General features: G+C 35.1%; 5 protein-coding genes and 2 long non-coding RNA genes across 14 annotated transcripts in view; 2 read left to right on the top strand and 5 right to left on the bottom strand.

Moving 5' to 3' along the window:
• LOC116935844 (beta-1,4-galactosyltransferase 4) overlaps window positions 1-4817 on the bottom strand; it is a 36365-nt gene extending 31548 nt beyond the window's left edge. The window contains exon 1 of one of the 4 annotated variants that reach the window (XM_032943068.2): window positions 4427-4817. In XM_032943068.2, coding sequence (XP_032798959.1) covers window positions 4427-4784 — 358 coding nt within the window. In that variant the 5' untranslated portion in view covers window positions 4785-4817. The remainder of the gene's footprint in view (window positions 1-4426) is intronic. The other 3 variants (XM_045180666.1, XM_032943071.2, XM_032943070.2) reach the window with 3 other exon arrangements.
• A 521-nt stretch (window positions 4818-5338) lies between these two features.
• On the top strand, window positions 5339-6386 carry LOC116935846. The gene is made up of 2 exons (XM_045180667.1): window positions 5339-5556; window positions 5630-6386. Exons 1-2 carry the CDS (start codon window positions 5458-5460, stop codon window positions 6143-6145), a joined length of 615 nt encoding a protein of 204 aa, XP_045036602.1. The 5' UTR covers window positions 5339-5457; the 3' UTR covers window positions 6146-6386.
• Window positions 6387-9685: 3299 nt separating this feature from the next.
• Window positions 9686-10079, bottom strand: LOC123477386. The gene is made up of 2 exons (XR_006652585.1): window positions 9922-10079; window positions 9686-9847 (listed from the first exon to the last, which is right to left on the bottom strand). It is a non-coding gene; the product is annotated as an uncharacterized LOC123477386 (long non-coding RNA).
• Window positions 10080-11480: 1401 nt separating this feature from the next.
• Window positions 11481-12990, bottom strand: LOC123477408. 2 transcript variants are annotated; one of them, XM_045180744.1, is made up of 6 exons: window positions 12436-12990; window positions 12287-12373; window positions 12143-12226; window positions 11963-12063; window positions 11800-11904; window positions 11481-11725 (listed from the first exon to the last, which is right to left on the bottom strand). In XM_045180744.1, exons 1-6 carry the CDS (start codon window positions 12701-12703, stop codon window positions 11723-11725), a joined length of 648 nt encoding a protein of 215 aa, XP_045036679.1. In that variant the 5' UTR covers window positions 12704-12990; the 3' UTR covers window positions 11481-11722. The 2 variants fall into 2 exon arrangements, with proteins under 2 accessions (XP_045036679.1, XP_045036678.1); XM_045180743.1 differs by having other exon boundaries at window positions 11481-11904; window positions 12436-12703.
• Window positions 12991-14393: 1403 nt separating this feature from the next.
• On the top strand, window positions 14394-19961 carry LOC116933397. 4 transcript variants are annotated; one of them, XR_006652588.1, is made up of 9 exons: window positions 14394-16648; window positions 16717-16882; window positions 16998-17405; window positions 17466-17646; window positions 17718-17916; window positions 17982-18314; window positions 18409-19294; window positions 19435-19605; window positions 19673-19961. XR_006652588.1 is itself a non-coding variant. In XM_045180707.1 (6 exons), the coding sequence occupies exons 4-6, from the start codon at window positions 18837-18839 to the stop codon at window positions 19866-19868; spliced, it is 825 nt and encodes a 274-aa protein (XP_045036642.1). In that variant the 5' UTR covers window positions 16917-17405; window positions 17466-17646; window positions 17718-17916; window positions 17982-18836; the 3' UTR covers window positions 19869-19961. The 4 variants fall into 4 exon arrangements, 1 of the variants encoding a protein (XP_045036642.1); XR_006652587.1 differs by having other exon boundaries at window positions 14400-16648; window positions 16998-17173; window positions 17272-17405; window positions 17982-19294; XR_006652586.1 differs by having other exon boundaries at window positions 14396-16648; window positions 17982-19294.
• A 632-nt stretch (window positions 19962-20593) lies between these two features.
• LOC116933401 lies at window positions 20594-22645 on the bottom strand. The gene is made up of 8 exons (XM_045180708.1): window positions 22412-22645; window positions 22206-22328; window positions 21999-22139; window positions 21812-21928; window positions 21396-21739; window positions 21182-21334; window positions 20906-21108; window positions 20594-20836 (listed from the first exon to the last, which is right to left on the bottom strand). Exons 3-7 carry the CDS (start codon window positions 22036-22038, stop codon window positions 21061-21063), a joined length of 702 nt encoding a protein of 233 aa, XP_045036643.1. The 5' UTR covers window positions 22039-22139; window positions 22206-22328; window positions 22412-22645; the 3' UTR covers window positions 20594-20836; window positions 20906-21060.
• A 2942-nt stretch (window positions 22646-25587) lies between these two features.
• Window positions 25588-27030, bottom strand: LOC123477395. Its single transcript, XR_006652595.1, has 2 exons — window positions 26059-27030; window positions 25588-25992 (listed from the first exon to the last, which is right to left on the bottom strand). It is a non-coding gene; the product is annotated as an uncharacterized LOC123477395 (long non-coding RNA).
• Between the last annotated feature and the right edge of the window lie 816 nt (window positions 27031-27846).

Here is a 27846-nt window from a genome sequence, read left to right as displayed (position 1 = left end):
GCATTTTTTTACGTACAATTTCAATCGGGGAGACAGTGATAATCCGAATGCTATTGTCGGTTTACCTTTACTTTCCCTAAATTTGAGGGGGTGTATGCACCACTTCGTTCTCAAGGTCCAGACGTCTGGTTTCCCCCTTCTACCCCTACTGTATTCTCGTATTTTCAAGGTCTTTCTGTCTAAATGTGTGCAGACGTCCTTCATCATCATACAGTACTTTGTAATATCATTAACGCTTAAGATATTATTTTAATTGTTATTGAATAACATTAACTTAAACATTTTTATTTATAATATTTTTTTAAATGCCAACTTTTTAATTTGTTATCGATAGTTTAAAACTGATAACCTACCGCTGCTCTCCTTCAACCTAGTATTCGTTTAGTTCTAATAGGGTGGCATTTTCAGGATTCATACCATACTACCATTCGGCTTTAGCTCAGTAGTCTGATATTTTACCACTGTTCCACATTGACCAATTACTGTGCATTATAGAATGCACTACATTGTGAGACATGTGTAGGATGAAATTTTCATAGAATTGAAAATCTTATATGTTATCTATGTTTTTTTTTTAAACTGGGTTTAGCTCCTATGGGGGAGCCCGGAATGTATTTACCGATGTACAACCGATGTTATTTTATGTATACGAATTAGATTTTCGACCATTGACGCTCCATATAAATTGATTTTACGATTGTTGAATTGTCGAAAAAACATTGCAAATCAACAATTAGGCTCCTTCTCTTCATCTTAGGGCCAAAATGGAAAATTGTTCCCCCCACTGTTAAAAAAGGTAACGATTTTCGGTAGATGATTACTGTCGATAATCGTAAGCTGGTATTTTTAAGCGTTATGTGCTACTTTTCGTAAGAAATAATCACATTTTCAGGTAGATCGTCGCGGAAAATCTAGCTGTAAAAAAATCAAACTATTTTCGGTTTAAAGTTGATATCGATAATCGATAGTTTCAGGTAGATCCTATCTCTATATATAATATCTTTCTCTTTAAAGAGAAAGATATTTTCGAAGAAACGACGCAGGTATATTATTCATATAAGTTGTCTACATACAAACAGGAACGAAAAGAGGCAGGATGAAACTGATAGGCCTAGACATAAAATTCTTCAGTTTTAAGAGATTCTGAGCAGTTTGAAAATTATCTGGTCTTTTTTCAATTAGGAAAGACTGGACTTTGTTATAGAATAATACAGTTCGATAAATCTTACAAATAAAGAAAAATTTTCTGCAGTGAGAAGCAATATTTAAAATCATATTAAATTCTTGAGGTGTGTGAAATAATGGGACTCAAAATCAAGCTTTCTTTTACACTGTTAAAACACATACTATTGTTTTGGGTTGCTCATTTAATTTTTTAAAATTACATCAATTTAAGTCAAGTTAGATTTATCAACTTCACAAATTTTATGAATCGACGATGTTCGAAAACAGATTTTCAGCACGTAAAATCGAATGTTACCATATCTTAAAAAATTTTCCCCTAAATTTTTCTATCACCTAATCGACTTTAATTATATTTCTAGAGATGTTTGCCATTAGTATATGATCAAATATAGCTCAGTGGTAAAATATTGAAATATGAATCGAAACATCAAGGGTTCAAGTCTCGTGGCTTACTAATCTTTTTTTCATTCCGTACCTATAATACCCCACAAATTTTAGGTTTATAGATCATTTATTCGTTATTCGAACATTATTCGTATTCACGAATAAAACGTCCTTTTTTTCGTTATTCGTATTCGTTTGTACTGCTTATTCGTATTCGTTTACAATACGAATGAAGTTTTTCCTTATTCGACAGTAGGCAAGGCCTCTGGCAACAACACTTTTGTCTACTTTTCTTTGTTACGACCGCCGACCCACCCTAATATGTTTGTCCATCAATCGAAAAACCGAGATCTAATATCAAATATTTTTCTCAGCCTTTCAAAAATCATATTGTAGGGATTATGGCGGTAAAATCAGTGAAAAACCGACAATTATTATCGGTAAAAATGTACTGAAATGTATTCTCGGAATTTTTTCCCGACATATTTCTTAGAGAGTGGTTCTAAAATCCAGAAATGCCTTTGATTAACTAACTGATTTGTAGTTATTTAGCATATATTTTTTCAAAAAATTGTTAGCCTTATTTTTTAATTTGGTTTTTGTTTCCTAGGATAAACGCATGATTAAAAAAAAGTTGTTTTCAAAATTTTAATCTTTAATATTTGCGAAAAAGTTTTAGCAAAAACCAATAGGTTTTTTTTCTAAAATTTGAATTGCATATTACCTAAAAATGGGAGCCATTTTTTTACAGTGCAGCCAATGCTTGAATTTTCATATGATTAAAATAACTGATTTTATATGTTCAATTAAAAACACGATAGATTGGGCACTTTAAAAGACTTGCCAGTTGAAAAACCAAGGTGACACCTTTGTCAAAGTAGTATTAATAAGTATTAATAGTTAAAGTCTTAATAGTATTATAAGTATGCTACACAGAATACTTTAATATTTTAAATACTAAAAAAAGCTTTTTGTCATACTTAAAACGTCGTAGGGGAGAGTGGGGCTAGTTGGCAGGAGGGCAAGTTTGCAATTCCTAATTTAGAAGAATTGTGTGAAAGAGGTTTTATTGAAATAATTCATAGTCAAAGATGTTTATCGTGCGCACATTTGTGCAAAGTTTTATAAATTTATCCCAAATAGTTGAGGAAATAGAAAATAACGAAATTTTTTGCGTCAAATCCACAATAGTTGCGTGCTTGGTATTCATCAATTTTATCTTTTCTTGGTATGCATATAATTTTTAAAAAATATTTGTTTTATAGAAAATTGTGTCCTCTATCGAACTGTAACGATGGATTTGTTTTAATCAATTATAAAGGAGTAATAAAAATTTTTATTTGAATAAACCCCGGGTTGGGGCAAATTGATACATTGCAACATGGGGCATGTCGGCATAGGCATTATACATACATATGTATAGTACATGGCCTGTCAAAATGTTTTGCGCGGAGGGGTAGGTTGTAAGAAACAAAAAAATAGAACAAATAAGGTATCTCAACCTCTGCCATAGGCACATACCATCCGCCAATATACAGTAAAAAGGCGGATTTTTTAGCTACACGTAAAGAAACTTACAGCCGCGACTGTATCTTTTTTAAAAATTAAGTGTCATTTTTAGATACTTTATATCGATATATCGATTTTAAGCATTGTCAAATTTTTTTAAGTAGTACAAAATGCTTTTTAAGTATTTAAAATATTTAAGTATCCTGCGTAGCATACTGATGTATATGCTTATTAGGATTAAATAACAATCTTTAAATTAGGATTAATTAATTTTTTAAACATATATTATACAATAATATTAGGACTTTGGCTATTAATATTTATGATTACAATATTTTGGCAAACTGATGTCACCTTGGTTTAACAACTGGCAAATCTTTGAAAGTGCCCAATCGGTCAGGTTTTTATTTCCAGTCAACATATACAATCAGTCATTTTAATAATATGAAAATTGATGCATGGACTGCACTGTTAAATAATGGCCTCTATTTTCAGGTAGACTAGGTCTAATATGCAATTACAATTTTACAAAAACCCTATATTTGGTTACATCACCCTTTTAGAAGTATCGGTGACAAAAACTTCTTCGTTTTCAAAACCATATGTTAATCTTAAGGAACCAAATTTAAATTTAGCAATAAGGCTAACTATTTTTTGGCAGACATAAGCCCATCTCATGACAGGTTGCCTGAACTAAGTTGCTAGTTATAACTACAAATCAGTTATTTGATCTAAGGGATTTCTGGATTTTTGAACCAGGCTTAAAATTTTTTAATGTTTATTTTGTTTAATTACTTAAATATATGCCATTTAAGTTTAATGAAATACATTTTGTATGATCATTACTTCTCAATATATTAAAAATTTAGCTGCAAAATCACATGTTTGTAAATGTTTCAAAAAAATTTCAGAAAATATTCAATCACTTTATCTATCTTATCACCTTTTTTAGCTAAATTAGTTCGCTCTATAAAAACTGATGTGGCGTAGCGGTAGAGTATAAGACAGGGAATCTAATGGTACATGGTTAAAATCATAGAACGGCTAACTGTTTTTTCCAAAAATTAACCTCAAAGTAGGTAGTTTATAAAATTACTGAATTTTTTTGTAGCCTATTAAGATTAAGTATCTTATAGAAATTAAGTACGAAAAAAAATTTATTAGGCTGGCCTTTTTTAAGTATCAAAAATTAATTATTTTGTCGCCGCTGTGAAGAAACTTTCTGCTTACAATTCGGTAAGGAATTTTCCATATGAAAATTTTTAATCTAATGACGTTTTGAAATTTTAAACGTTTCTCTAAATGTTATATTGTAGGGGTAACGATAGCACGACTAAACCCTTCTTACCCAACAAAGGTGAAACGAAAGGGCAGAGTCCCTTAATTTTGTTTTTTGAATCAATTGTGGTTGAACCGACGATGATTTTTGCAAAAATGCTTGCAATAGGGATATAATCTCTAATCCCGTGTGTGGACGACTTCTTTCCGCCAGAAGATATTCCCAATTTTTGGGATAGGCGATAATGTTGTTGAATTGCAGGTAAAACTATATTCTCCGATTTGAGAACTATTCTGTGTTGAGATATATGGGGCAATCCAAAAAAATGAGTCACCATAAAGCTGAAAAATGAAACGCAGAACATTGCTGAAATAAGAAAATTTACGTGGACCCCTCGAACTATCATACTGGTGCATCTGATTGTCATTTCTCTACTGGCTGAATAAGGCTTCGGCTTAAAAGGAATTCATTCCAGTAGAAATAAAGAGTTCTACTAGATGTCTAAAATATACCCAATGAACAAGTAGGGGAGACCGGGGCTAGTTGGCTTAGGGGTAAGTCGCTCTTTTGCGTATTATTTAACGCCACTTAAAAAGTAGAGTTTTTCAGGATAGCCGAAGTGTTAATTAATATCACTAGATGGTCTGTACAAAATTTTAATTTTGTCTGCACTTAAATGCTGACGTTGTACTGCGAAAACCGTTTTACGCTTTGCCGAGAACTTTTATTTTCCGTGCCTTTTCTTTTTCAGAAATAAGGTATGTAGTGGATGTTAATGAAATTTTTTCTTTAGATACCTTAGTCTTTTAGCTAAGGGTCAGTCAATTCTAAAATTCAATATAATTTATTTTTAAGTAAATATTTTTAAGAAAACAATGACCCCTACCCATGGGGTAGGTTGACTGTTTTTTTTTGGGGCAAGTTGGCCTTTTGTTTTAGCTTCTGACCTTGTTTATTTGTGTGTCAAAATCTTCTGTTTTTTTAGTATTACACGAGGATGAGGTACGAAAAACTGACAGGGGAAAAACGCCTAGTGGGTCTACGAAAGAGCAATTGATGTTGTTCTTACAGAAGGAAGAGGAATAACTCAGGTAAGAGAAATGTTTCAGATTCCCAGAAGAAGTCTTGCTAGATACGTAGACAAGAATAAGAATGAGCTACCCTGTAAACAAAAATATGGTTATTCAAAGATTCGTCAGGTAAGAAATACATTGAGTTTAGGCTATAGGCATAGTAAGTTAGGCTAATGAGTGTAAACATTTTGTCGAGCAGGTTTTCACAGATGAGGAGAAGGCTATACTAGTGAAATATTGGCATCGAGCAGCAGATATTTATTTTGGATTGTCACCACTGGACGTTAGGAAGTTAGCATTTCAATTGGCCACCAAAATGAACATCAAAATTCCCTTGTCGTGGACTGCAAAATGCTTAGCTGGCCCTGACTGGTTTAGCTCATTTCTTAAGAGACATAATACTTTGTCAATTAGGAAACCCGAGGCTACCTCCTTGGCAAGAACCTCATCTTTCAACAAACGTAACTGCGACGCCTTTTTTGACAATTACGAGAAGCCGCAAGGAAGATTGTGTTATCTGAACAGCCGCCCAACTCTAAAGCTGATGAGTTCAAGAAAAGCAAGCCAGCAAAGCGGGAAAAAAATAAGTAAAAAAAAAGAATCATTTTGCCCAGAATGCGGAGGGCGTTATTCGACCATTAAAGAAGATTGGATTCGTTGTACAATTAAAAAAATTTGCTTATGGGCGTGCGAGTCGTGTGTGGATGACAGATGAGAAGATGAAAATTTATACGTGTTTTCAAAGGGCTCTGCAAAGATGTAAGGCCAACTTGCCCCACTTACGGGGTAAGTTGCCAGCTGAAAGTGTCCGAATAAAACTGTTTTTTGGGCAGAAAGTTTTTCTAAATTAGCATTTTTGTTGACGCTACAATTTAGATAAGATAACAAAGCATCAGCTAGGACATAAATGTTATCATTACAGGAAAAATTACAAGTGGTAAGACAGGGTGTGTAAAAACCAGGCCAACTAGCCCCGGTGTCTCCCTACGTAGCACTATGCAACTGTTGTCTCTGGTCTTCATACATGCATACATACACTCCGTCCAAACAAAATGAAAGGATATAGACCCATTTGCCTGCTAAAGGAACTTGCACGCATGACTGTATACATCGTTGAAATTTGGGTTTTGGACATTGGATTATTATTGGCTAGTCAATATCGAACAACAGCAAAGGTTCGAAATTATATCGACATTGATCTAGTAGTGGGATACATGCATCGTTAAAACTTAACTTTCTAAGGATGGAATTGATTTGGTTTTTGAAAAACAAGATTTTAATATTTTTCCAACCATGGACCAATCTCATGTAACTAATAACGCATTTATGACGTGAACCGACCCAAAATCAACATCGGATTAAGAATGGTCAGTATTGTTTCCTACCCGGGCAAACAACTAAGTAAACACTTTCTGATTTCTACTTTTCCTCTGCCTTTGGCTATCATTATTGGTAGTGAAACAAACATGCTATCAAAGTGTCCAACTTGCTACCATTTGGTATATTAAAAGTAGACAATTTTTACAAAATAGGAGAGAGAGGGGATAGTAGGCCCTGGAGCAACTTAGAAAATTTTGAGTTATTAGAAAAAAATTAGGAGTTATAAACGTGCTAATTCAGCATCTTTTAAAAGAAAAATGGGAAATTACCCCAAAACTCTAAATTTTGCGTGATTGAAAATAAATGAAACTTTTTGTTTTAAAATAGTGTTGCCTTAGGGTGTTTCATTCCCGCAACTTTTTTGAATTTGAAATCGATGTTAGCGGATCGAGGGGCGAAATAGGTTGAGTAGTACAAAGTTTTTTTCCTTTTAAATGATTTTTTAGGCACCCCGTACCAAAAAAAGGGTTAATTTCTTGATTTTTGAACTAAAAAAAAAAAATTGCATAACGTAATCAAAAATGACCTTCCGTGTTCCTACACACTAAAGCTAGGATGTACTATGGCTAATGAATATATTCGGAAAATTTCAACAAGATCGAATTAGTGTTAGTGGTCCCGGGCAGTCGATTAATGGCGTTAAGCAGCTATCTATTGTGTGATTGCTGCAAGAGCACACGCGCCACGCAACGATACTCCTACTATTCGTGGCTGATTGGTAACTAGATTGTTAATTATAATCCTTTACATTGGTGGTAATTGAAAAAAAACCTTCTTATACATAGCTATAGGAAATCTTTAAGATGTCCAAAAAATATCTTTGGTGAATCAGAAAGGTGGCCTAAAGATGTCTTCAGCAAGTCAGAAAGATGGCATCAGGATATCTTTAAGAAGTCAGAAAGATATCATTGAGATATCTTTAGGAAACCTTTAAGATGTCCAAAAAATATCTTTAAGTAATAAAAAAGACGATCTAAAGTTGTCTTTCATAAATCCAAAAGACCACTTAAAGTTGTCCTCAAACTGTCTTGATAGACGTCTTAAAGATAGTACTAGTCCCGGACATTTGGACGAAACGAAGGAGTCTTAAACATTATTTTAAAGACATCCTTAGCACATCCCCACTTGGGACAACCGGACATCCTTGGGATGTCATAAAGATAACCCGTTGCTATGTGGGTCTTTAAAAAAGTTGTTTTTTAGGTGATATGTTTCTTATATAATATCAACTGCTTCATATAAGTTGTCTTTACTAGTAGAACATTTGGTCAACATTATCCAGCTAGGACAATACAGTTTTGGACTATAAAAAGATGTCTTTAAGATGTCCTGCCGGGGATACTTTTAGACAAGGCCATTTCGGAATAAAAAAAGATGTCTTTAAGACGTCCTTTGGGGGATACTTTTGGGTAAAGCCATTTCAGAGTATACGTCTTACGGACGTCTTATTTTAATCTTTGTGTTATGTCCTGATTTAGTCTTCGAGCGGACATCCTAAAGACATCTTTTTAAGTCTTTAAGTTCATTGGTGAAGTTGTCCTGAATTCGCCTTGTTTAGACGTCTTAAAGACATCTTTTTCTGATCCAGTTTTGCCCTTGTTCAGTTGTCCTGAAATAGCCTAATCTTGGACGTCTTACGAACGTGTTATTTAAGTCTTTCTATTGTGTCCCGAGTTAGTCTTTGAGCGGTTAGTCTTCAATAGCATTGTCCCAAAATAGTCCTCTGACGTCTTATGAACATCCATGGTGCCGAAAACAAGCTGTTATACTCCGTGTAAAGTCATTTATATGATGATTTTGTAAGTATTATAATATGTGTAGTGGCACTAGTGTAGGAGACAAGTCTGCGAATCTATATGTCAGAGGTTCAAATCTAACCAACGCTCTGGTAATCTTACTTCTATTATTTTACCTTGAACCCTTGACAGTCACTTGCAGGACATACCTTGAACGTCAGGTGTGGGATATCCTGGGAAGTACCATCGGGATATATATAGGATGTCCAAAGGATGTCGGCTTCTGACGTCCTATGGACATCCATGGTACCAAATGGTGTACTATGGATATCCTGGGTAGTACAATAGGGATATATATAAGATGTCCAAAGCATGTCGCGACGTCCCATGGACTTCTATTGTATCCAGTGTTCTTCTAGGGTTAAGACGTCCTGTTTTTAGCCTTCGACAGCATTGTCCCAAGGTAATCCTGGGCGGACATCTTAGAGACCTCCTGTTTTAATCTTCGATAGCATTGTCCCAAGGTAGTCCTGAGCGGACATCTTAAAGAAATCTTTTTTTTTTTGTCAGTCATGTCCCTGTCCCAAAGTATCCCCGACAAGACATCCAAAAGACATCTTTTTTGGTCTGGCATTCCCTTGTCCTAAAGTATCCCCGGCAGGACGTCTTCAAGACATCCTTTTTTAGTCTTCTTTTGTCTTGTCCCAAAAGTAGGCCTGACGGGACATCTTAAAGACATCTTTTTTTTCCAGTCATGTCCCTGTCCTAAAGTATCCCCGACAAGACATCCATAGTAAAAAATTTTAACCCCACTTAGGCCCACTTTTAAGTGGGAAAATGTAAATCCCCACCTATTTAGTGGTGAACCCCTCAAATTATTATAGTGGTACACATATTGGTACACTTAAACTTAGGTGGATCAATACACTTATAGGCTTCGTGGGCTTAAGTGTACCGACAAATTGTACACGATTTCGTGGGGAAAATAGTGGGGCCTAAGTGGGGAGTAGGAAAGTGAACTTGTTTTTCCCCCATTTTGGCACAATTTCGTGGGGTTAGATCCACCAAATTATACACCAATACGTGGGTCATGAGTGTGGTTGTCGAAAGTGTAAATGAGAACAAATACTAGATTTCAGTTCAATGTAATACAGAAATGTATTTCGAAAGGAAAGACGAAAACAAAAATACATCTGGCGAAATAAAAACAATTAAAAAAAATACCGATGGCTGAATATTTGTACCTAACAAATAGTCTATTTCATGGCCAATGTCGACGTCAGCCACTCTCCTTAATCTCGCTATGAGGTCGTAATAGAAAAATTACCTCAATTAAGAACTTACTTTCTAAATCTTGAATCAAAATTTTACTTACTTCCAACACACTAAAAACGAAAAAGCTTCCCCGGTACACATGGGATAAATCCACTACTGTACAGTATCCTGCACAAAAATCCGAACACCGATTTAATATTTTAAAGCCACCTATTGGCGGGGTAATGGGTTTTTTGTTTGTTTTTCTTTAAGGGGGAGGGTAGACGGGGTGATGGACACGACAGGGTAGGGTTGGGTAAGTCTAGACATTTTTTTAATGCCTTAAGGTATTACGCTTTAAGGCAAGTTACAGGTCGGGACATTTTTGCAACCCCTAGGGTGGTGTGTTTTTTAAAACGACAAAAAATAAAAATTAATTAAAACGGCGGAAAATAACTCTTACGCTCGGCCCTAAAATCCTCGCTTTTTCGTATAGTGTTTCACGCAAGAGGTTACCCCTTTTCTGAAAGGGAAAAAAGCCATAGTGGAGCAACCAGGGGTCTATGACTTTGGATATTTTAATCGAAAATTTATTCGTGATTTGTTATTTGAATATTATTCGTACACTCTCAATTTTTGGTTTCTACCTTTTTCATACTTTTCGGCCACCATGCGTAGTAGAACGAAAAAGGTAGAGAAATGGTAGAAAACTTTGTTTACTTTTAGCTAGTAGGGGAATGGAAGACGATCTACCATATGGTAGACAAATGCGTGTCTACCATAAAGTAAGAATTAGCAGACGAAAACGCAAAATCACAACAAAAATGGAGGGGCGATTCCCAAGTAAATATAGCACTTTTCGTTGGAATATAACATAACAAAACTTGGGAAGCAAACAAACTTTCTTCTGATGACTTACAGATAAATTTTACTTTCCCCTTTAAATTTGTCATATTTTATTTACTTTTATACAACTATTTCCACTTTCGCTTTTAAAATTTGTTATTGAATATTAACATTTTCTTTGTTATTTTGAAAGATTTGGGTTAAATAAGCGATTAAAAATGAAAAAGATAGAAATTATAGTTTAAAATCAATATATAATTATTAAAAGTAGGATTTAATTATTAACACATACTCAAATGTCTTCAATGTAAACATACTTTAGTTTTCAGTCAGAATTTTTTCTAAGTTCTTAACTGAACCCTGGATACAGTATGAAAAATGCGAAAACAAAAATATATTAAAATAGCTAAGTGGTTAAGGCGCTCGACTGCGAATATATAATTAATGTGTGGTCCAGTGTATAATCCGCATCGAGGACTTTCCTTTTTTTCCGTTTTAGTCAATGGTAGACTAGTCTACCATTGCAAATGGTAGGCAGATGGTAGGGGATCTACTTTACCCTGCTTTAAAAAAATCGACGGTTTCCCGTCCAAATGGTAGCAACACTGTTAAAAAACTTACCAACTATTTCGGGGTTAAACGCCCTAAATTCTCGGCAAACCAGATCTGGGGTTCCCAAACCCGAATTTTTTTTTTTCGTATCGCAATACGAATTTGTTGTGGTTGTTACCCCTAAATTTTCATGGTTATTTAGAAGGTTACCTACGTAAATTATTCTATAGTAGCCTATCCAGCTAGGGAACGATGAGCCAATTAAAGAAATTAGACGGAATGTAAGACGATTAAACTTTGTACTGCTCTTTGCCAACCAAAATTGCATTTTGTTTGAATGTTGTCAGTTCAACGAAACATTAATGAACGACGACGACGACAATGACAACGAACAAAAGGTCAATTACAGTTTAACAGCATTAAGAGTGTTTACAAAAAGAGGTAAACCAGGGCAATTTCTGGAACAATCATCTTTTAAACCGAAGACCTCACTTTGCAGGAACAACAGTGATTTCAATACTTGCTTACTACATTCGATACAGAAAACATAGTAAGAGGCAAATACGTTCAACAATGCCTCGGAGACCGAGTTAGAAGTTACCAAAACTTGGTTATCTACAATGACGTGGAAGGAATCTTCAATTTGAATGATGAACGGGGGACGATTGACCGTCTCCTTTAAAACCGCATCCAGGCTAACTGAATCCTGAAGAAAATGGATGAAAATTAAAAAGAATCAATGCAAAGCTTTAAAACCAACATACTTCTTGAGGATAATACAGAAAGTGAGAAGGGATAACACCCTTTTTCTTCCTGACTGGAATTAGATAGGGTAAAACCTCAAGTGCTGCGCAAGCATAAATGTCTAAAAATGAAAAACATACAAATGAAAAAAATAATTACGACAACATTCACTTTCATTAAGCCTACTGTACTAATCATACCACTAGGCACATGCTCAGAACCTTGTTCAGAATCCAACGCAATAGAACTAAGTTGCTTAGATGTAGAAGAGATCACCAAATTGTCTATGCAAAATAAATCAAATGATTACGATAAAATTTACTTTCACTAAGTATACAATTTACCACTAGACACATCATCACAATCCAATCCAGAATCAAATGGAGAAATAGTATTTAGAAGCTTGGATGTAGTAACATTCCCCAAATTGCCTGTAAAAAGAAATCATAGAAAATTTTCTAGACATTCTGTGTTAAATGACTAAATAATATACCTGAATGTGTGTAATCTTGAAAAGATGTTCGTGAACTATTTTGGTGAAGAATGGGAGTTGAGTAGAGTATGTTATCAAAGCTTTGCTCAGTTGAGCTTTCTTCTAGAATAATTTCGTATGGGGCATTTGCCCTACCGTCAACTAATTCGACAAATACACACCGTTTCTTCACGTTATCGAGAGACGCCATTTCCGTTCCCATACAATAAAATCTGACAAGTCTTACACGGGTTAGAGGTTGCCGTCTTGCCCTGTTACCTAAGACCATGCTTGTTTGCGTACCTTTTTAGTAAATTGTTGGCAACATAGCTACGTCATATTTGCTTTAGTTTCCATATTTTTGCAAAAGTGAATATTATTTGTAAAATCGTAAATTTTACTGTAATTTTACTGTTATTTAAAACAACGCTTTAATGAATTTTATTAGAAAGATTTTCAGATAATTTTTTTTCACTTTCACTCTGCCTCTTCTCGTTCCCAGAAATTGTATGTCCCTACTAAGACAGAAATTCATCGCCATGGAGGGGAGAGTGGGGGTAATTCATACACTTTTTGGTTTTTTGTATTTCTTGAAAAAAAAAACTAAATAGTTTAATATAAAAATTATATAGAATTGTAGCCTATTATCTCAGCTACTAAATGACATTTTTTTTATGAGAAAAGATTAATTTTAATAGTAGTAAATTGTAAAAAACTGAGGTCGCTTCGAGTGTTTCAATTGCCATGGTAGCAGGGCAATTGAAACGGTGTGTCGACGCAATTGCAACGTGGGTTTTCCCATAAGGAAGCTTCTTCATACCCACATAAAATGAAAATCACGATATCTCAGCAGCCACAACTGCTAGTGTGATCAAAATTTACCAATAGGTACAATGCAATATACAGATTTTTAAAATATGCTTAAAGTAGATCGTAATTTAGTTTAAATTATTTAAATAATTAAATTTAAAAAAAAACCATTAAGCAACATGCTTTTTTAAATAAATCCCAAACAGCGAATACAAGTATTATAGTTGTGTTATCATGATGATTTACATTTGTTTAAATGAATTACGTCAAATACTTGCAAAAAAAATGCGACCACTCACAGACAGGGAATATAAACAAAGTGTTTCAATTGCCCTGCAATAGGGTCATCGTTACATTTAATTATTTAAAATTATTTAAGAGTGCAGGGAAAAATTAAATGACATTAAATTGTAGAAAAATGAATTTCAAATCATCTGAAACTAATTTTATTACTAAAACGTAGCATTTTAGGGGTTAAAACAAAAAAATTGAAAACGCAAATTTAACAGACGGAGAACAAAAAACAGTTTTTTCGAGATATCTTAAAAAGTTTTTAATAAAAAAACTCGTAAATTTTTCTATACTTGTAAACCCCCTCATTCTATTAACCCTAATTTTTTCAAGAAAATTTCTCTTATACGGCGAGAGAAACAATTTTTGTTTCAATTGCCCTGTGTCTCAATTGCCCCCACTCTCCTCTACTTCTGTGAGTAATAAACCCGTGTTTGTCTACTCTAAAACTTCTTTCTCTTTGAAGCCCATAAATTTCGGAGTTAGTTGTCCAAAATATTTGCGACATACTTGAAAAAATGAAAGTGGTACGTAAAACCCCAGAATTTTCGTAAAAAGTCAAAATTTCGTACATTTACAAATTTTTGGTGGTTGACAACCCCAAATAAGTGGTACCCTTTTTAACAGTGAACTTCTACCAAAGTAGCATGTTTCATTTCGCTACCAAATGGTAGCCAAAAGTAGTCAAAAAGTAGCAATCAGAAATTGAGAGTGTATTCGCGAATAAAAAGTCCTTTTTATTCGTTATTTGTTATTCGTATTCGTTTTTACTGCTTATTCGTATTCATTTACAAAACGAATTAAGTTTTTCCTTGTTAAAAAGAACACTGTATGCTGCTAACGATTTTCGTTCGCTAAAACCAATGAAAACTGTATGATCGTCTGCTACTAACGATTTTCATTCGTAAAATTCAAATAAAACTGTATGATCGTCTGCTGCTAAGGATTTTCGTTCTTTAAAAATCGATGAAAATCATTAACAGTAAATGGTTTCGGCAAAAGTACATTTTGGATGACGATTTTCGTTGGTTTTCCATGTGCGAAATTCATTCAATGATAGCCTAATGATTTTCGTCGATTTTCATTTACGAAAATCCGGAGATGTGTAAAGCTCTTTGGTGAAGTGTACGAGGTTCTAGAATCATAACTGATTCTATAATAAAGAAGTGATTCGAGAACATACATTAGAAAACGTACCAAAGGCCGACGATTTTCATCAAGTGCAATTTATCTAAGCCTTTTTTCACAAACAGGGAGTATAAGAACAAAATTATTCGGGTAATAGTAAACGGAAGATGTTTCAATTAATGCAAAACGTTAAGCGACTTTTAGTTTAAACAAGTATTACACAGCAGCGGTAACCTACTTTAATGTAAGTATTTCAGTAGGAAATTTCCTACTGATTGATTAAGTAGGTCGGAAATCTACTAAATTTGCAATTTTCTTACTTAAAACGAGTTTTCCAAGTCACTTACTGTAAATTGCAAATACTTATATGTGGTTATGCTACTTACACTTACCATCCCACTTATAAATAAGATGGTAAATGGCATTTTAAGTATGAAACATTCGAAATAAGTATGTTTTAATTTAAGTATCTTTATTCAAGTTTTGCGAAACATACTTTATCCATTTTTAATACTTACATTTAAAAGCTGTATCAAAATTAAGTATCGTTTTCCCAAATTTAAGTACTTTTTATACCATTTAAGTTCTTTAGATAAGTACCTTGCACAGTGAAGCAGGTTGACTAAATCAAAGTCGTTAAAATTGCAAGTATCTTGTAACTCTGACGAATTTTAATGATCAAACACTACTCATGAACTGTCAATTGAAAATCCAAAAACTTTTTTTGAACACATCAAATTCCATCACAGGAATACCGGGAAGTTTATAATGTTGCACTGTTAAAAAAGGTAATGATTTTCGGTAGATAATTGAACATTATTCTTTCTATCTTTTTCTATTTCAACTAAGAAAACGATATTTAATTTAATCAAATTAATATTAGTATAAATTTATTCAAATTATAACTATGAACTTCAAAAATTTTATCAATCGGTGGTGTTTGATTACAGAATTTTAGCACGTAAAATCAAATGATACCATTTCTTAAAAATTTTTCTTAAAATTTTTCTATCACCCAACAGACCTTTATAGTATATGATGCTATGTTTGCATCATGTATATCATCGAGTGTAGCTCAGTGGTAAAGCATTGGAATACGACTTAGAAAGTCTGATGTTCGAATCCCGCGATATGCGATATATTTTTTTCATTTCTGAACCCCATTTATGGATATAGCCTATCTTTATAACCACAACAAATTTCGATATGATAGAAGTCATTTGCTGAATTTTTTACTAAAGATTATATAATTGCCCTATAGAAAAAAAAGTATGCGAATGAATTTTAAGTAGGCTAGACCCTTTATTGAGCCTACTTAACTACTTACAACATTCTTACATGAAACAGGTTTTTTTAGTAGGAAATCTCGTGTAAGTATGGGCGGAATTTAAGTATCCAAAGCCATGTAAGTGACCCTGGCACCTCTTAAGTAGGAAACAATAAGTAGGGAGCCGCTGCTGTGTATTTGTCAGTAAAAGAAAGTAATGATTGGCTGCATGGAATGAGTTTCGACTGCGATACGGGAGAATCGGGTTCGAGATCCGTAAAATATGGTCTTATTCTAATTAAAAATTAGCCTCAAATAAATGTACGACAATCGTTGGGAAAAGACCCAACGATTATTATAAGCTGAAATGTAAAGCCGGTTTTCGTCGTCAAAAAACGTACGTCTCTTTTCCACCGCTTTCAGACCATTTCTGCGTACGAAAACCACAAACAAAATCTATCAGTGTAGATTATCCACAAGAATGGCTACAGTTGCCCACAGACTATTGGAATCTTTTAAGCGAATATCGCTTAGCAAGAGATTTTGCCAAAAAACTTGAGGTGACCAATGACTGTGCTGTGAGGGGAGTCAAATTCATCGGAGACTTAAAAGACTTCATCCATCATTTGAAGAAAAGCGTCAGTATCTATTACAGGTTGTTGAGGAACATGCAATGCATCATCCATCGTTGATTAAATCAAATTTGAGTGTCATAGATAACGATTAATATAAAATTGAGTGAGATTTCCAATAAAATTTATTCACGGGGATCCCTATAACTAATTCGATCTTGTTCAAATTTTCAGAATACGTTTGTTACATACCTAGCTTTAGTGTGCACTGTTATAAAAACCTCACGTTGTTTGAGACGTGTAACCCTCAAAAATCGGGAACCGAGGGGAATGAAATATAATCCGCGAAAATTGAGACGCAATTCGGGTATCGAAAATTGTGCGACATAACCCTCAAAAGGTAACGATTAGAAATACTATTTTTATAGAAATAAATTTAGTGTCATTTTCTTACTGAAATAGAAAAATAGATAAATAATAATGTTCAATTGTTTATTAAAATGTATGTTATACAGTATAACCAGAGTTGCCGCGATCGATGGAAATGATCGAGATCGAAGGATCGATCGATCAATTTTCCCTGATCGAGGCGATCGAATTGATCACAGCAGGTTATCGAGATCGAGATCGAGATCGAAAGGGTCACATGATCGAGATATTTCTCGATCAAGACGAATTTTGCGCCACCTAGGTTGATAATTTTTTTTTTAATTTGTCTGCTTTTTCAGACGACGTGAATTTATGCAACTTCACGTGTTGCAGACTTGCAGTAACATTCATTTATTCTAGATTCTAGACATAGCACATAGTCAAATCTTTTAATACTGCATAAGTAACGAATTTAACGATTGTGAGATGAGTGTGGACGTGGAGCCTTCAACGTCAAAAGATGATAGGCGTAGGCCTACGCCTACCATTGATTTGTAAGTAATGAAATGTTGTATCCTAAAGAAAATATATTACATTTTCAATTTCCACTTCAGAACTGAGAGTCAACCTGCACTTGCAGAAAAGAAGAAATATGTAGTATTTGTCCCACCAGATTATTTTGAAAAAGTTAGCAGTACAGAGAAATCTACGATTTACAAGTGCTTGATGGGTTGTTTAAACAAAACCGTTACAGTGAACCACACAACTCTTCATAATGTTGGCAGACATGTTGAGGTAGATTTACATTTAAATGCTCTTTTACTTTCTACAACTGTACGTACAAATAATAATTGTTATTTTCAAAGTCTTTCCACAAATTAAGATTGCCCGACTTAAATTCAAAAATTGAAGAACACAAAACTCAGTTTGTTAAATAAACGTCGCGATTCAGGGAAAGATGTGTTTGGTGCTCAGACAGTAATTGACAAACATTTGGTTAACACAAAAGAGCCACCGACCTCTAAGCCCATTGTTACTCAAGCCGACTTGGACGACAAAATCATGGTAATAATCATTCTCTCATGATTTAAAGTTAACCTCCAAGAAAGTAATCGTAATTTTATTCTTAGGATTTTATTGTAAGCGACATGAATGCTTTAAGGATAGTTGAGAAAGAAGGTTTTCTCTGGCTCATGGGAGGCCTTGTTGGAAAGTTAAAAGTAAAAAAGAGAACGTTCTTTACCGAAAAACTGAAGCGAAACTTTTCAAATTCGAAAACTGCACTCTGCTTGGCCCTGGAAAACGTAACTGATGTGTGTACCACCGCTGACATGTGGACAGCTCATCGTAGGAGCTACTTAGGGATGACAGTCCACTGGAAAGGGGACGATTTAAAGAGACGCAGTGCTTGCCTAGCGATTCGCCGAGTAAAAGACAGACACACGTTCGACGTGATTGCAAAAGTAATCAATGATGTTCACAAAGAATTCAATATTATTGACAAGGTCAATGTAATGATAACTGACAGTGGCTCTAACTTCCTCAAATCTTTTAAAGTATTCGGAGGGAATGAACTGACTGAGGATCAAGACGATTTGCAAAATTATGACGACGAAGATTGTGAGAATGACGATGACGTTGTCTACATAGACTTAGATCAAATCTTTCAAGAACATGCACAAGAACAAATATTAGTGGACAATGAAGATGCAGATTCTGAAACGGAAAATGAATGCCGAGAACGAATCAAATTGCCTTATCACGTTAAGTGTCCATGTCATCTCCTGAATCTAATAGCAACTACAGATATTTCTAAAATAACGAATGTGACCTTCAACAAACTGAAAAAACAAGTTGATTGAAAATTGCAGAAAATTTTGAGTAAGCAATCTCGAAGTTCCTTGGCCTCTGATACCATCAAAGAAAAACTAGGCTCGCTTTTCATCTTGTACAATCAAACTAGATGGAATGCTTTCTATGACGCCATGAACTGTGTACGCAAATTTTCTAACACGAAAAGTACGGAGCTAGGAGAAACATTTCGTTACTTTGGATTGATTCCCTTAACGCAGTCAGAAAAGGAATTTATTGGAGAATACGTTCGTATAATGGAACCGTTTACTCAAGCACTCGATGTTCTGCAAAATGAAGAAAATATGAGTATAGGATGTGTTATACCCACAAAGCTGCTACTTGTGGAAAAAATGGAAGAGTTTTTAATTGATCCCACTATTCATCACTGTGGTCCCCTTGTTTTTGCCGTTCTTGGCGGATTACACGCCAGATTTAATCACTTAATGAACGAGCATCATTTAATAATGGCAAGTATCTCTGACCCAATGTTTAAAATGGTATGGGCTGAAGACGATTCCAAAGCTGCGTATACTTTATTACTCAAAGGAGCAGTTCGACGTGTGAAGACTAGTCACTGCAGTCAGCCTACGTAAGTTAGATATGTGTTTTGATTTGTCAAATTACTTGTCTAGTCCGCAATTCTTTCAATGTTTTACATAGTCTACACGACTACGCTGCTTACACTTTCCCATAATATAAAACTTCTTTTTTATGTTGGTAATTCAATAGATCTTCTACAATTAACATCCAAAACAATGAATCACCAAAAAAAAAGCGCTTCCTTGATGGATACAATCGGAGGCCGTCAACTGAAATCGACGAAGTCGAGAAATATCTTACAGAGGATTCACAGGACATCTCTTTGTTAGATCGTTTTCCCAACATCAGGATGATTTACAAGTAATAGTTACAAGCTGTCATGCCAAATTATCAAATATATTTATGCTTTTTTTTTTTATTCTACCAGAGAATACAACAGTGGCCTGCCGTCTTCAGCTGCCTGCGAAAGATTGTTCAGCACAGCAGGACTCATTTTCACAGCAAAAAGATGTAATCTCTCTGATTTAAATTTTAAAATGTTGGTTTTCTTAAAGCTGAATGGGGCTTGTTGCCGTGAATGGGGCAATCAACCGTCAAAAACATCTGGAAACAACAGAAAATAACAATGTTTCACTTTGTGTATTTGGTTTACTCTTTCATATAAAAATACAAGAGGAAAAATTCAGACGATCGATTTGATCGACGTCGATCATCAATCGATCACTTTTTCATTCACTGCTCGATGCGATCGATTGATCAGTTTTTTTAAGAGATCGAGATCGAGATCGTTCGATCACCAAATGGTGATCGAACGGCAACTCTGAGTATAACTTTAAGCATCACTGTCTATAACATCAGAATCCACAGCATACATTAAGTCATACATTTTTTTAAATTGAACGATGAATAAGTCGAGGGAAACACATTGTGTTGGAACGTCGTCTTCAAGTCGCATCACAATGGTTCTAATGAATCTTAAAGTAGGTAATACTTTTTTACACCACTGAATATCGAATACATAATATACTGATATCAATTGGAGGAGAGCTTCAGTACTACACGCAGACTCGATGAACGGGATGGTGGAATCCACAATAACTGTGTAGCTAGTATCCCCAATTTTCAAAATGAAGGGCGTCTCTCTCTTGTGCTTCTTAATGGCCGAAGCAATATTAGATGAATCCTGAATAAACAAAGAATACATTTGGATAATGTAGAACTAACAAATTATACGTATACTCACATACCTCGTGTACATAAAAAAAATAGTCTCCGGCTGTGCAACTTCGTTTATTTGCAGAGATTGTGACCGGTAGCAGTTCAAGTACCGCACATTTTTCACTTTCTAAAAAAAAAAAGGAGGTAAGTGTAATACAAATGTAAACAAGTGAGTTAGCATAGGATGGTGGTAACAACTTGCCGAAACATTTGTTTTCTATTGAAGATTGGTAACGGTTTAGTATTTTTTTCACCGCTGTATTTTTGTGAAATTTACGGGCAACTGCTATCACTACTGGTACAATGTCTTCCCATTTTTTTTTTAATTTTTGCAAGTACCGGATCCAAGTATTAGGTCAAGTTCAGCGTAAAGCTGCAATGAAATGTTGCATTACACTTTCATAATACTATATCCAACCTATCTATAGGCCTATTAACTTACATAATGTGGCTGGTTCAACAACGGGCACCTGGTTTTCAAGATGTCTTCTGGAGATGTTATATAACCTTTGGTGATCTCATAACGCCGACCTTTGAAAGTAAGCTTACAAAGTGACTTAAGTGCCCCTGTACTTCCACTGTCTTTGTACAGTTTAATCAACTTTTCATAACTAATTTTGTAAGATGCCATGTCGAGGTTGTCATCTATAAAAAAAGATAATAATGCAAATAACATGATATTACTTAACTTTCGAAATTATTTATAATTTTGCCTTACCTGCATTGCCTGCACTTTCAGAATGTATATACCTGGATCCAAATAGGAAATCTTGTTTTCCAGGAAAGGTCTTCCTCCATTAGTACTAAGGGTTTGGCCTGCAGCTTGTCTTCGTCTAGATAGAATTCTCTGTAGTTTACCTACTATAGCTTGCTATAAAACACGTGAAAAGTAAAGTAATAAAGGTTTATACAATTGTAATATGCTGTTTTACCGAAGATGCTACTGGATCTTTCGGATTTATAAGTGTTGATGGGTAGGTAGTGAACATTTGCTGTACCACCAGCCTTAATGAATTCCCACAGGGACATAAAGAAAATTCTTCGATGGAATCCACAACACGTCGGCACACAAGAGACAAATTAGCCTCACTCAGGTTTCCTCTCTTCTGCAATATTTTTTTAACTACGACTCCGAAATTGTTCGGTAATTTCCATTTGCCGAAATCCAGTCTCTCAAATGGCCGAAGATGTTGTGATGAAGTCTGTTTACTTTTAGAGACAGACTGAACCTTGTTTCTTATCCCGTTATTCAGGGTGCTTTTGTAATCCAATTCTTCTGCACAAGAAAGATATTGTATGGCCAGCAACAGCTGCAATGTCGGACTTTTTAACAGAAATGGGTTCTTACCAGATTGTTCAGTATTATAATCCAAAGAAGAAGTTGATGGTTGTTGATTACTATTCTGGTTTGACTTCACCTTCTTCCTTTTTTGGCAGTATTGAGACCCAAAAGTCATTGCTTCAACTACATATGCATTATGTAAAAGTATAGCTTGGAGAAGTATTAACATAATCAATGACAAGTTATGCATTACCAGACAGTGCTTCATCATCAGTACTATTATCAGAAAACATAGATGGTGATAAACAATGTTTCAATCTATCCGTGGACTTAGAAGTTAATTTTTTTTTGGTATCAATAGCTGTACTGGTAAGTAAAGGGCTAAAACCTTCATCTAGAGAACAAATTTGGAAACTTTATTAGTGTTAACGTAAGAAAGGTGTTGTAAATTATATCTTACCAGAGTGTTGTTCATTGTTGAAAAATGATGAAGTACTACACGGTGTTGAATGTTTTTCGGTTAATGAGTTCGAAGAAAACTTCACTATTTCTCCCACATCAGTGAAAATATTTATTTCACAACCTACGTTTGGAAAAAATAATAAAAAATAATGAAGCTTAGTTAGTGTTGATAGTATTTGCTAAGATGCCAAGAGTCAAAAATACCATTCTGTTGCAGTTGCGTTTCAGATTCCCTTAATTTCCTTCGGTATTTCTCTTGCTGTTGTGGTAACTCTGAAAAACTTAGTTTTCTTTTATTCCCCAGGTTACACCTTATCGTTATTTTGTGCTTCACTGGTGAGTAATCACCAAATTGGGTCCAACGACCAGGGAAAATTTCACTTTCTTTGAAAAATTCACATGCTCCCCCTCTGCCAACGAAATCTTTTATTTCCTTGGATTTAGAACACAACTTTTACTCTAACATCATAAGGTCAGGCTCCCCTCGTGAAGAAGACTGAAATGTAACCTCATAGTCACATGTACGATCGCCAAAATACACAACTTGTACCAAAACTGATTTAAAATCAGACATGCTATCATGGAAATTTAAAAACGTTAACGTAGACATTCTTGAAAGGATTGTATAAATTTTATTACCTTTCAACTTTCACCTCTTGGGTCAACGGTTTGTATAAAATGGCGCAGAGTGCTTTGTTGTTCCAAGTTGCCAAATCTCCTTTTTTATAACGTTATAAAAATATTAAAAAAAATTCCAATATCGAAGTTGAGACGTTGAGAGATCGATTCGAAACTATTTTGAACGTTAATTATTTGAAACGCCATATCAGTGTCAGTGTCAAATAACATGGATACCGTTTCCAAATTTCAAATACCATTTTCACCATTACAAAATTACCATTGCCAAGTGGTAAATTGCTGCTTTAAGGGATATTCAGTTTAAAAACTACTATCGCATTATAGGACTATTCACACTTCCGATCCAAATTTTAGAAGTTCGTGCATATATTCTAAGAAATGTTTTCATGTTAAACTATTCAAAACAGCTGAAAGTTTAAAGACACACCTCTATAGATACCACCCTGATTTATTCAAACAAAACGTTCATCTGTCGATGAAAGAAATATTAATTCAGGTAACAATTTTATAATATTACAATGTCTTTATAATTCATCGTAACATTTTTATTGCAGAGTCTATCAATCAGTATGAAAATATTGATCACAATAATACTATTTGTGTCGATCAGTTTCAAAATGCTGTACAACATGTACAGCAAGATGATGGGCAACATGTACATCAACGTACTGGACAACATGTACATCAAGATGCTGCATCAATTGCTGCAGCAGAATTTGTGATGAGCATGCTTGGGCAGAATAAGTGTACACAAGTGCAATTGCAATCAGTAATGAGTGGCACAAATGATCTTATGCGACAGGTTGTGAATCAAACCTTGGACAGTGTAAACCACTTGCTTGCTGATAGCGGTTGTGATCACTCTATGCTCATTGAAGAACTGAAATTAAGAAACAGCTCAGCAGTGAGTATCTTTCATGAATTTAGAGATCAATACAACCAAATAAAGTATTTCAAGAAGCATTATGGACTAATAATGCCAATCAAAGTCGAATTACCACCTTTACGTGAAAACTTTGGTCGTGTTAAAGTGATGGAAGATCAGAAATTTTTTACGGAGGAATATTGTCGCGGGTGAAAAGGGATATTGGTTATCTCTTCGCAGAGATGAGTCATCCGCTCCTTGGACAAAGCTGCGATCGTGGTGAAGAAATTATCGGGAGAAGTCCGCTCCAAGAAAGATACGCAGATATGCAGTCCGGAAGGGGAGTAATTCGCACGACGGTATAAAACGCTGCCCTGAATCTGCGTTAGATGAGTCTCCATCGGGTGAGCTCCCGGAGCTAGGCTCCGTAGGAGTAGTTCCCTGGAGTCTTCAGACGCTCTCCGAGTTTGATATGGTCATCCCTTATTGTTATTAGTTAAAAGTGAATAATTGTCTATAATTTAAGTCATCGCTTGTTGTATTCGTGTATTCTTGTTCCAATACAACTCGTGTGACAATTGGTGGAGATGCAGTTCGTTACCCGTGAGTAACGAAAGCGTGCTTTAAGTGGCAATTGTTAAGAACGCAGCTCGTTACCAGTAAGTGACGAGGTCGTGCTGCAGTTGTGGTTAGCTGATGCCGACGAAGAAAAACCCACGTCTACCTAGTTGCCTAAGAGACCCCAACCGACGATTACATCCGCTTCGAGAACTGTCAACCGTTCCGGTAGAAACTTCAGCTACCCCAGCCTCATCGTTGGAGAGTGGAACTTCCTTTGATGGTGAAGCCCTAAATTTTGAAGGTCCTATTCCAAAGGACCATTTGACCAAAGAAGCTGACAGTCAGGGTGAATCAGTCGAGACTTCAAGAGGCTTATACTCGGATCCAGAAACCGAGATCGATTTGAGAGCGGCGACGAGTCCAGTTGTTCCGGTCGGGGGACAACAATTTGTAGTGCCATCAAGGCATATTGAGGAGCCGCAAAGACAAGCTATGAAAGCTGTCAGAAAATTTATTAGCCCGTCAATCTTCAGAAAAAATTCGGAAGAAGATGCGCACCAATTGATGGAGCGCTTTGAAGAATATTCTACCCACAACAGATGGGGTGATATTGGAAAAAAAAATATAATAATTTTGAAAAGTATTTTGATGACGCCGACAGGAGCTGGTTCAAGTGTACAAGGCTCCCGAACGAGTGGATGGTAAATCTCAAACGGCCGGAAGATATGCGATTGCAGCGCCTCTTCCGTGGCCGAAGACAGGCGGTTTCAAGAAAAAAAAAAAAAAAAAAAAGGAAAATCCTTAAGACTATCCGGGAAATACAAGAAACATTTAAACAAGTAAGCGCAACCGGAAAGAAAAAAAACGAAGGAGTAAAAGTCCCTTATTTGCCAAGAGGACGCAAGCTGATTTTTAGTCTCATCAACCTTCGTGGATCGCAGAAGATTAGTACAGTCGGGTCGCCTGTCTTGAAGAAGGGGGACCTGTCGCGGGTGAAAAGGGATATTGGTTATCTCTTCGCAGAGATGAGTCATCCGCTCCTTGGACAAAGCTGCGATCGTGGTGAAGAAATTATCGGGAGAAGTCCGCTCCAAGAAAGATACGCAGATATGCAGTCCGGAAGGGGAGTAATTCGCACGACGGTTTAAAACGCTGCCCTGAATCTGCGTTAGATGAGTCTCCATCGGGTGAGCTCCCGGAGCTAGGCTCCGTAGGAGTAGTTCCCTGGAGTCTTCAGACGCTCTCCGAGTTTGGTATGGTCATCCCTTATTGTTATTAGTTAAAAGTGAATAATTGTCTAGAATTTAACTCATCACTTGTTGTATTCGTGTATTCTTGTTCCAATACAACTCGGGTGACAATATGTTGTTGTTCCACTAATCGACCAAATAGAACAACTTCTGAACATAAAAGAAATCTATGATGTGATAAACACTCCTCCAAATATAAGAAAAGGTAAGTAAGCTGTGTTGGAAATGTTATGTTGTATTGGAAAGTATTCATGGCAGTTTTTTCTTTGTTCATTCACAGGTTTGTTGACATCGTACAGTGATGAAACAAAATTTAAGGAAAGTCAACTATTTAAAAGACACCCCAACGCATTACAGATACACCTCTACATTGATGAAGTGGAATTGTGTAACCCCATTGGCAGCTACACCCACAAGGTCGTATTTGTTTACTTTTCATTAGGTAACATCAATCCCAAGTACCGCTCGTCCTATGAATCAATTAATTTGCTTGCAATTTTTTATCATTCTCAAGTTGCATATTACGACATTAATACCTTTTTAAAGCCAATTGTAGAAGAAATAAGAAAGCTAGAGTCTGGGCATTTATTTAGTATTAATGGCCGCTTTGAAATTTTTGACGGTACTTTAACTGCAGTAATTGCAGATAATTTAGCAAGCCATCAAGTGGGGGGGGGGTTTAAAGCTGGGTTCTCTAAGGGGCTTAAGAAATGTAGAAGTTGTCTAGGCACTCCTGAAGAATTTCAAACTAAATTTTTTGATCGTGAGTTTCTTTCAAGATCAGAAACTGACCATGATGAACAATGTGCTGCAATGGAAAATGAAGAGCTGCGCGATCATTATTCAAGGTTATATGGAATTAACCAAATTTCAATTCTAAGTTCCCTTAAGTATTTTCATGTTATTGGTGGGCTCGTTCCTGATATAATGCATGACATTTTGGAAGGCGTTCTGCCTCTCACTTTGAGTAAGTTAATTTTTCATTGTATAGATCTGAAATATTTTACATTGAAACAGCTTAATCATATTATTTCCAATTTTGATTATGGGCATTCGGAGGTTGTAGATAAGCCATCGGAAATAAAAATTGCTCATTTAAAAAAGGAAACCATTCGTGGTTCTGCAAGTCAGAAATGGCTTTTATCAGTAAATTTTCTTATGATGATTGGGACGAAAATTCCAAAAGAAGATTCGTTTTTAAATTGTTTTGTATTGTTACTTCAAATTTGCCGATTACTGTTTAAGAAAGAAATTTCAGAATGTGAAGTACTTGATTTAGAATTATTAGTTGGGGAATACTTATTTGCATTTAAAGAATGCTGGCCCTATAGGCAATTCATTCCGAAAATTCACCACTTAGTGCATTATCCCCGTTACATTAAGGAAATTGGGCCTTTAGTGGCCGTGTGGTGTATGCGCTACGAGGGTAAACATGCATATTTCAAGTCACTACAAAGGGCCATAGATAATTGGATAAATATACCATGGACTCTATCCTACAGGCACCAACAGTGGATGGCCAGTAAAATGAAGTCTCAATCACCGCATAAATTCTTTTCTTAAAAAAAAAAAATTCCACCCCACCCAAAAATTTCGTCGTTAACAAACCTGAGGTATGGTGGCCAAATTGCAAATCATTTTGGATTTAACAGTTTAATGAAATTTGTAAACAGTTATCCTTGGATAATTGTTGGTACGGTGAAGTTCATTGCGAACAAATCCGTAGTTGTCTTTAAACTATTTGGCGAGAAGTTTTATTTCGGGTTAGTAACACACATTGTGGGAGAAGATGGGGAATTTGTTTTCATTTGCAAGGTCTAAAAGTTAATGGATTTGATTTACATTACCAATCATTGGAATTATGGAAAGGAAAGACTTTTTTCACGCCGTCATCCCTATCTCCCATATATTAGAATTTAAGTCTTTTGTTTTACATAAACCTGGCTTCATTAAACCCAAAGATTTATTGGGGAAAAAATATATTATTTCCAAAACTGATTTGCAATGTTTAATACCAATACATAAACAAACTTTTACGTGTAAATGTATCTAACCTAAATTAAACTTCATGTAAGAATATTCTCAAAAATTGCTGTGAAATTCATACAAATTGTTTGTTTCAAAACTGGATTGTTTCACTCAGAATAAAAAACTAAGAAAGAAACTATATATTAATAAACGAATATAATATATAACATCTCAGAGAAACCCAAACAATTTCTTTTTTTTATGTTTGGAGTTTTTGTTAAAATCACTTGACATTATTCCATGTATGTCATATTTTATATTTCAAAAAGCATTAAACACTTATGAAAGATGAGACG

The sequence above is a fragment of the Daphnia magna genome, unplaced genomic scaffold, assembly GCF_020631705.1.
Source record: "Daphnia magna isolate NIES unplaced genomic scaffold, ASM2063170v1.1 Dm_contigs021, whole genome shotgun sequence".
In the NCBI taxonomy this organism is placed as follows: domain Eukaryota; kingdom Metazoa; phylum Arthropoda; class Branchiopoda; order Diplostraca; family Daphniidae; genus Daphnia; species Daphnia magna.
This window is presented reverse-complemented; position numbering and strand designations above follow the sequence as displayed.

Coding starts and splice junctions, on each gene's coding strand:
- LOC123477408 (XM_045180743.1), bottom strand. CDS start 12,703: ATGGTCTTAGGTAACAGGGCAAGACGGCAACCTCTAACCCGTGTAAGA. Junction 12,374..12,435: donor TCAAGATTACACACATTCAG/GTATATTATTTA, acceptor TTCTTTTTACAG/GCAATTTGGGGAATGTTACT. Junction 12,064..12,142: donor TTCTGAGCATGTGCCTAGTG/GTATGATTAGTA, acceptor TTTCATTTTTAG/ACATTTATGCTTGCGCAGCA.
- LOC116933401 (XM_045180708.1), bottom strand. CDS start 22,038: ATGTTTTCTGATAATAGTACTGATGATGAAGCACTGTCTG. Junction 21,929..21,998: donor TGATGATGAAGCACTGTCTG/GTAATGCATAAC, acceptor ATGCATATGTAG/TTGAAGCAATGACTTTTGGG. Junction 21,109..21,181: donor TGAAAGTGCAGGCAATGCAG/GTAAGGCAAAAT, acceptor CTTTTTTTATAG/ATGACAACCTCGACATGGCA.
- LOC116933397 (XM_045180707.1), top strand. CDS start 18,837: ATGAACTGTGTACGCAAATTTTCTAACACGAAAAGTACGGAGCTAGGA. Junction 19,295..19,434: donor AGTCACTGCAGTCAGCCTAC/GTAAGTTAGATA, acceptor GTAATTCAATAG/ATCTTCTACAATTAACATCC. Junction 19,606..19,672: donor AACATCAGGATGATTTACAA/GTAATAGTTACA, acceptor TTATTCTACCAG/AGAATACAACAGTGGCCTGC.
- LOC116935846 (XM_045180667.1), top strand. CDS start 5,458: ATGTTTCAGATTCCCAGAAGAAGTCTTGCTAGATACGTAGACAAGAAT. Junction 5,557..5,629: donor GTTATTCAAAGATTCGTCAG/GTAAGAAATACA, acceptor TTTGTCGAGCAG/GTTTTCACAGATGAGGAGAA.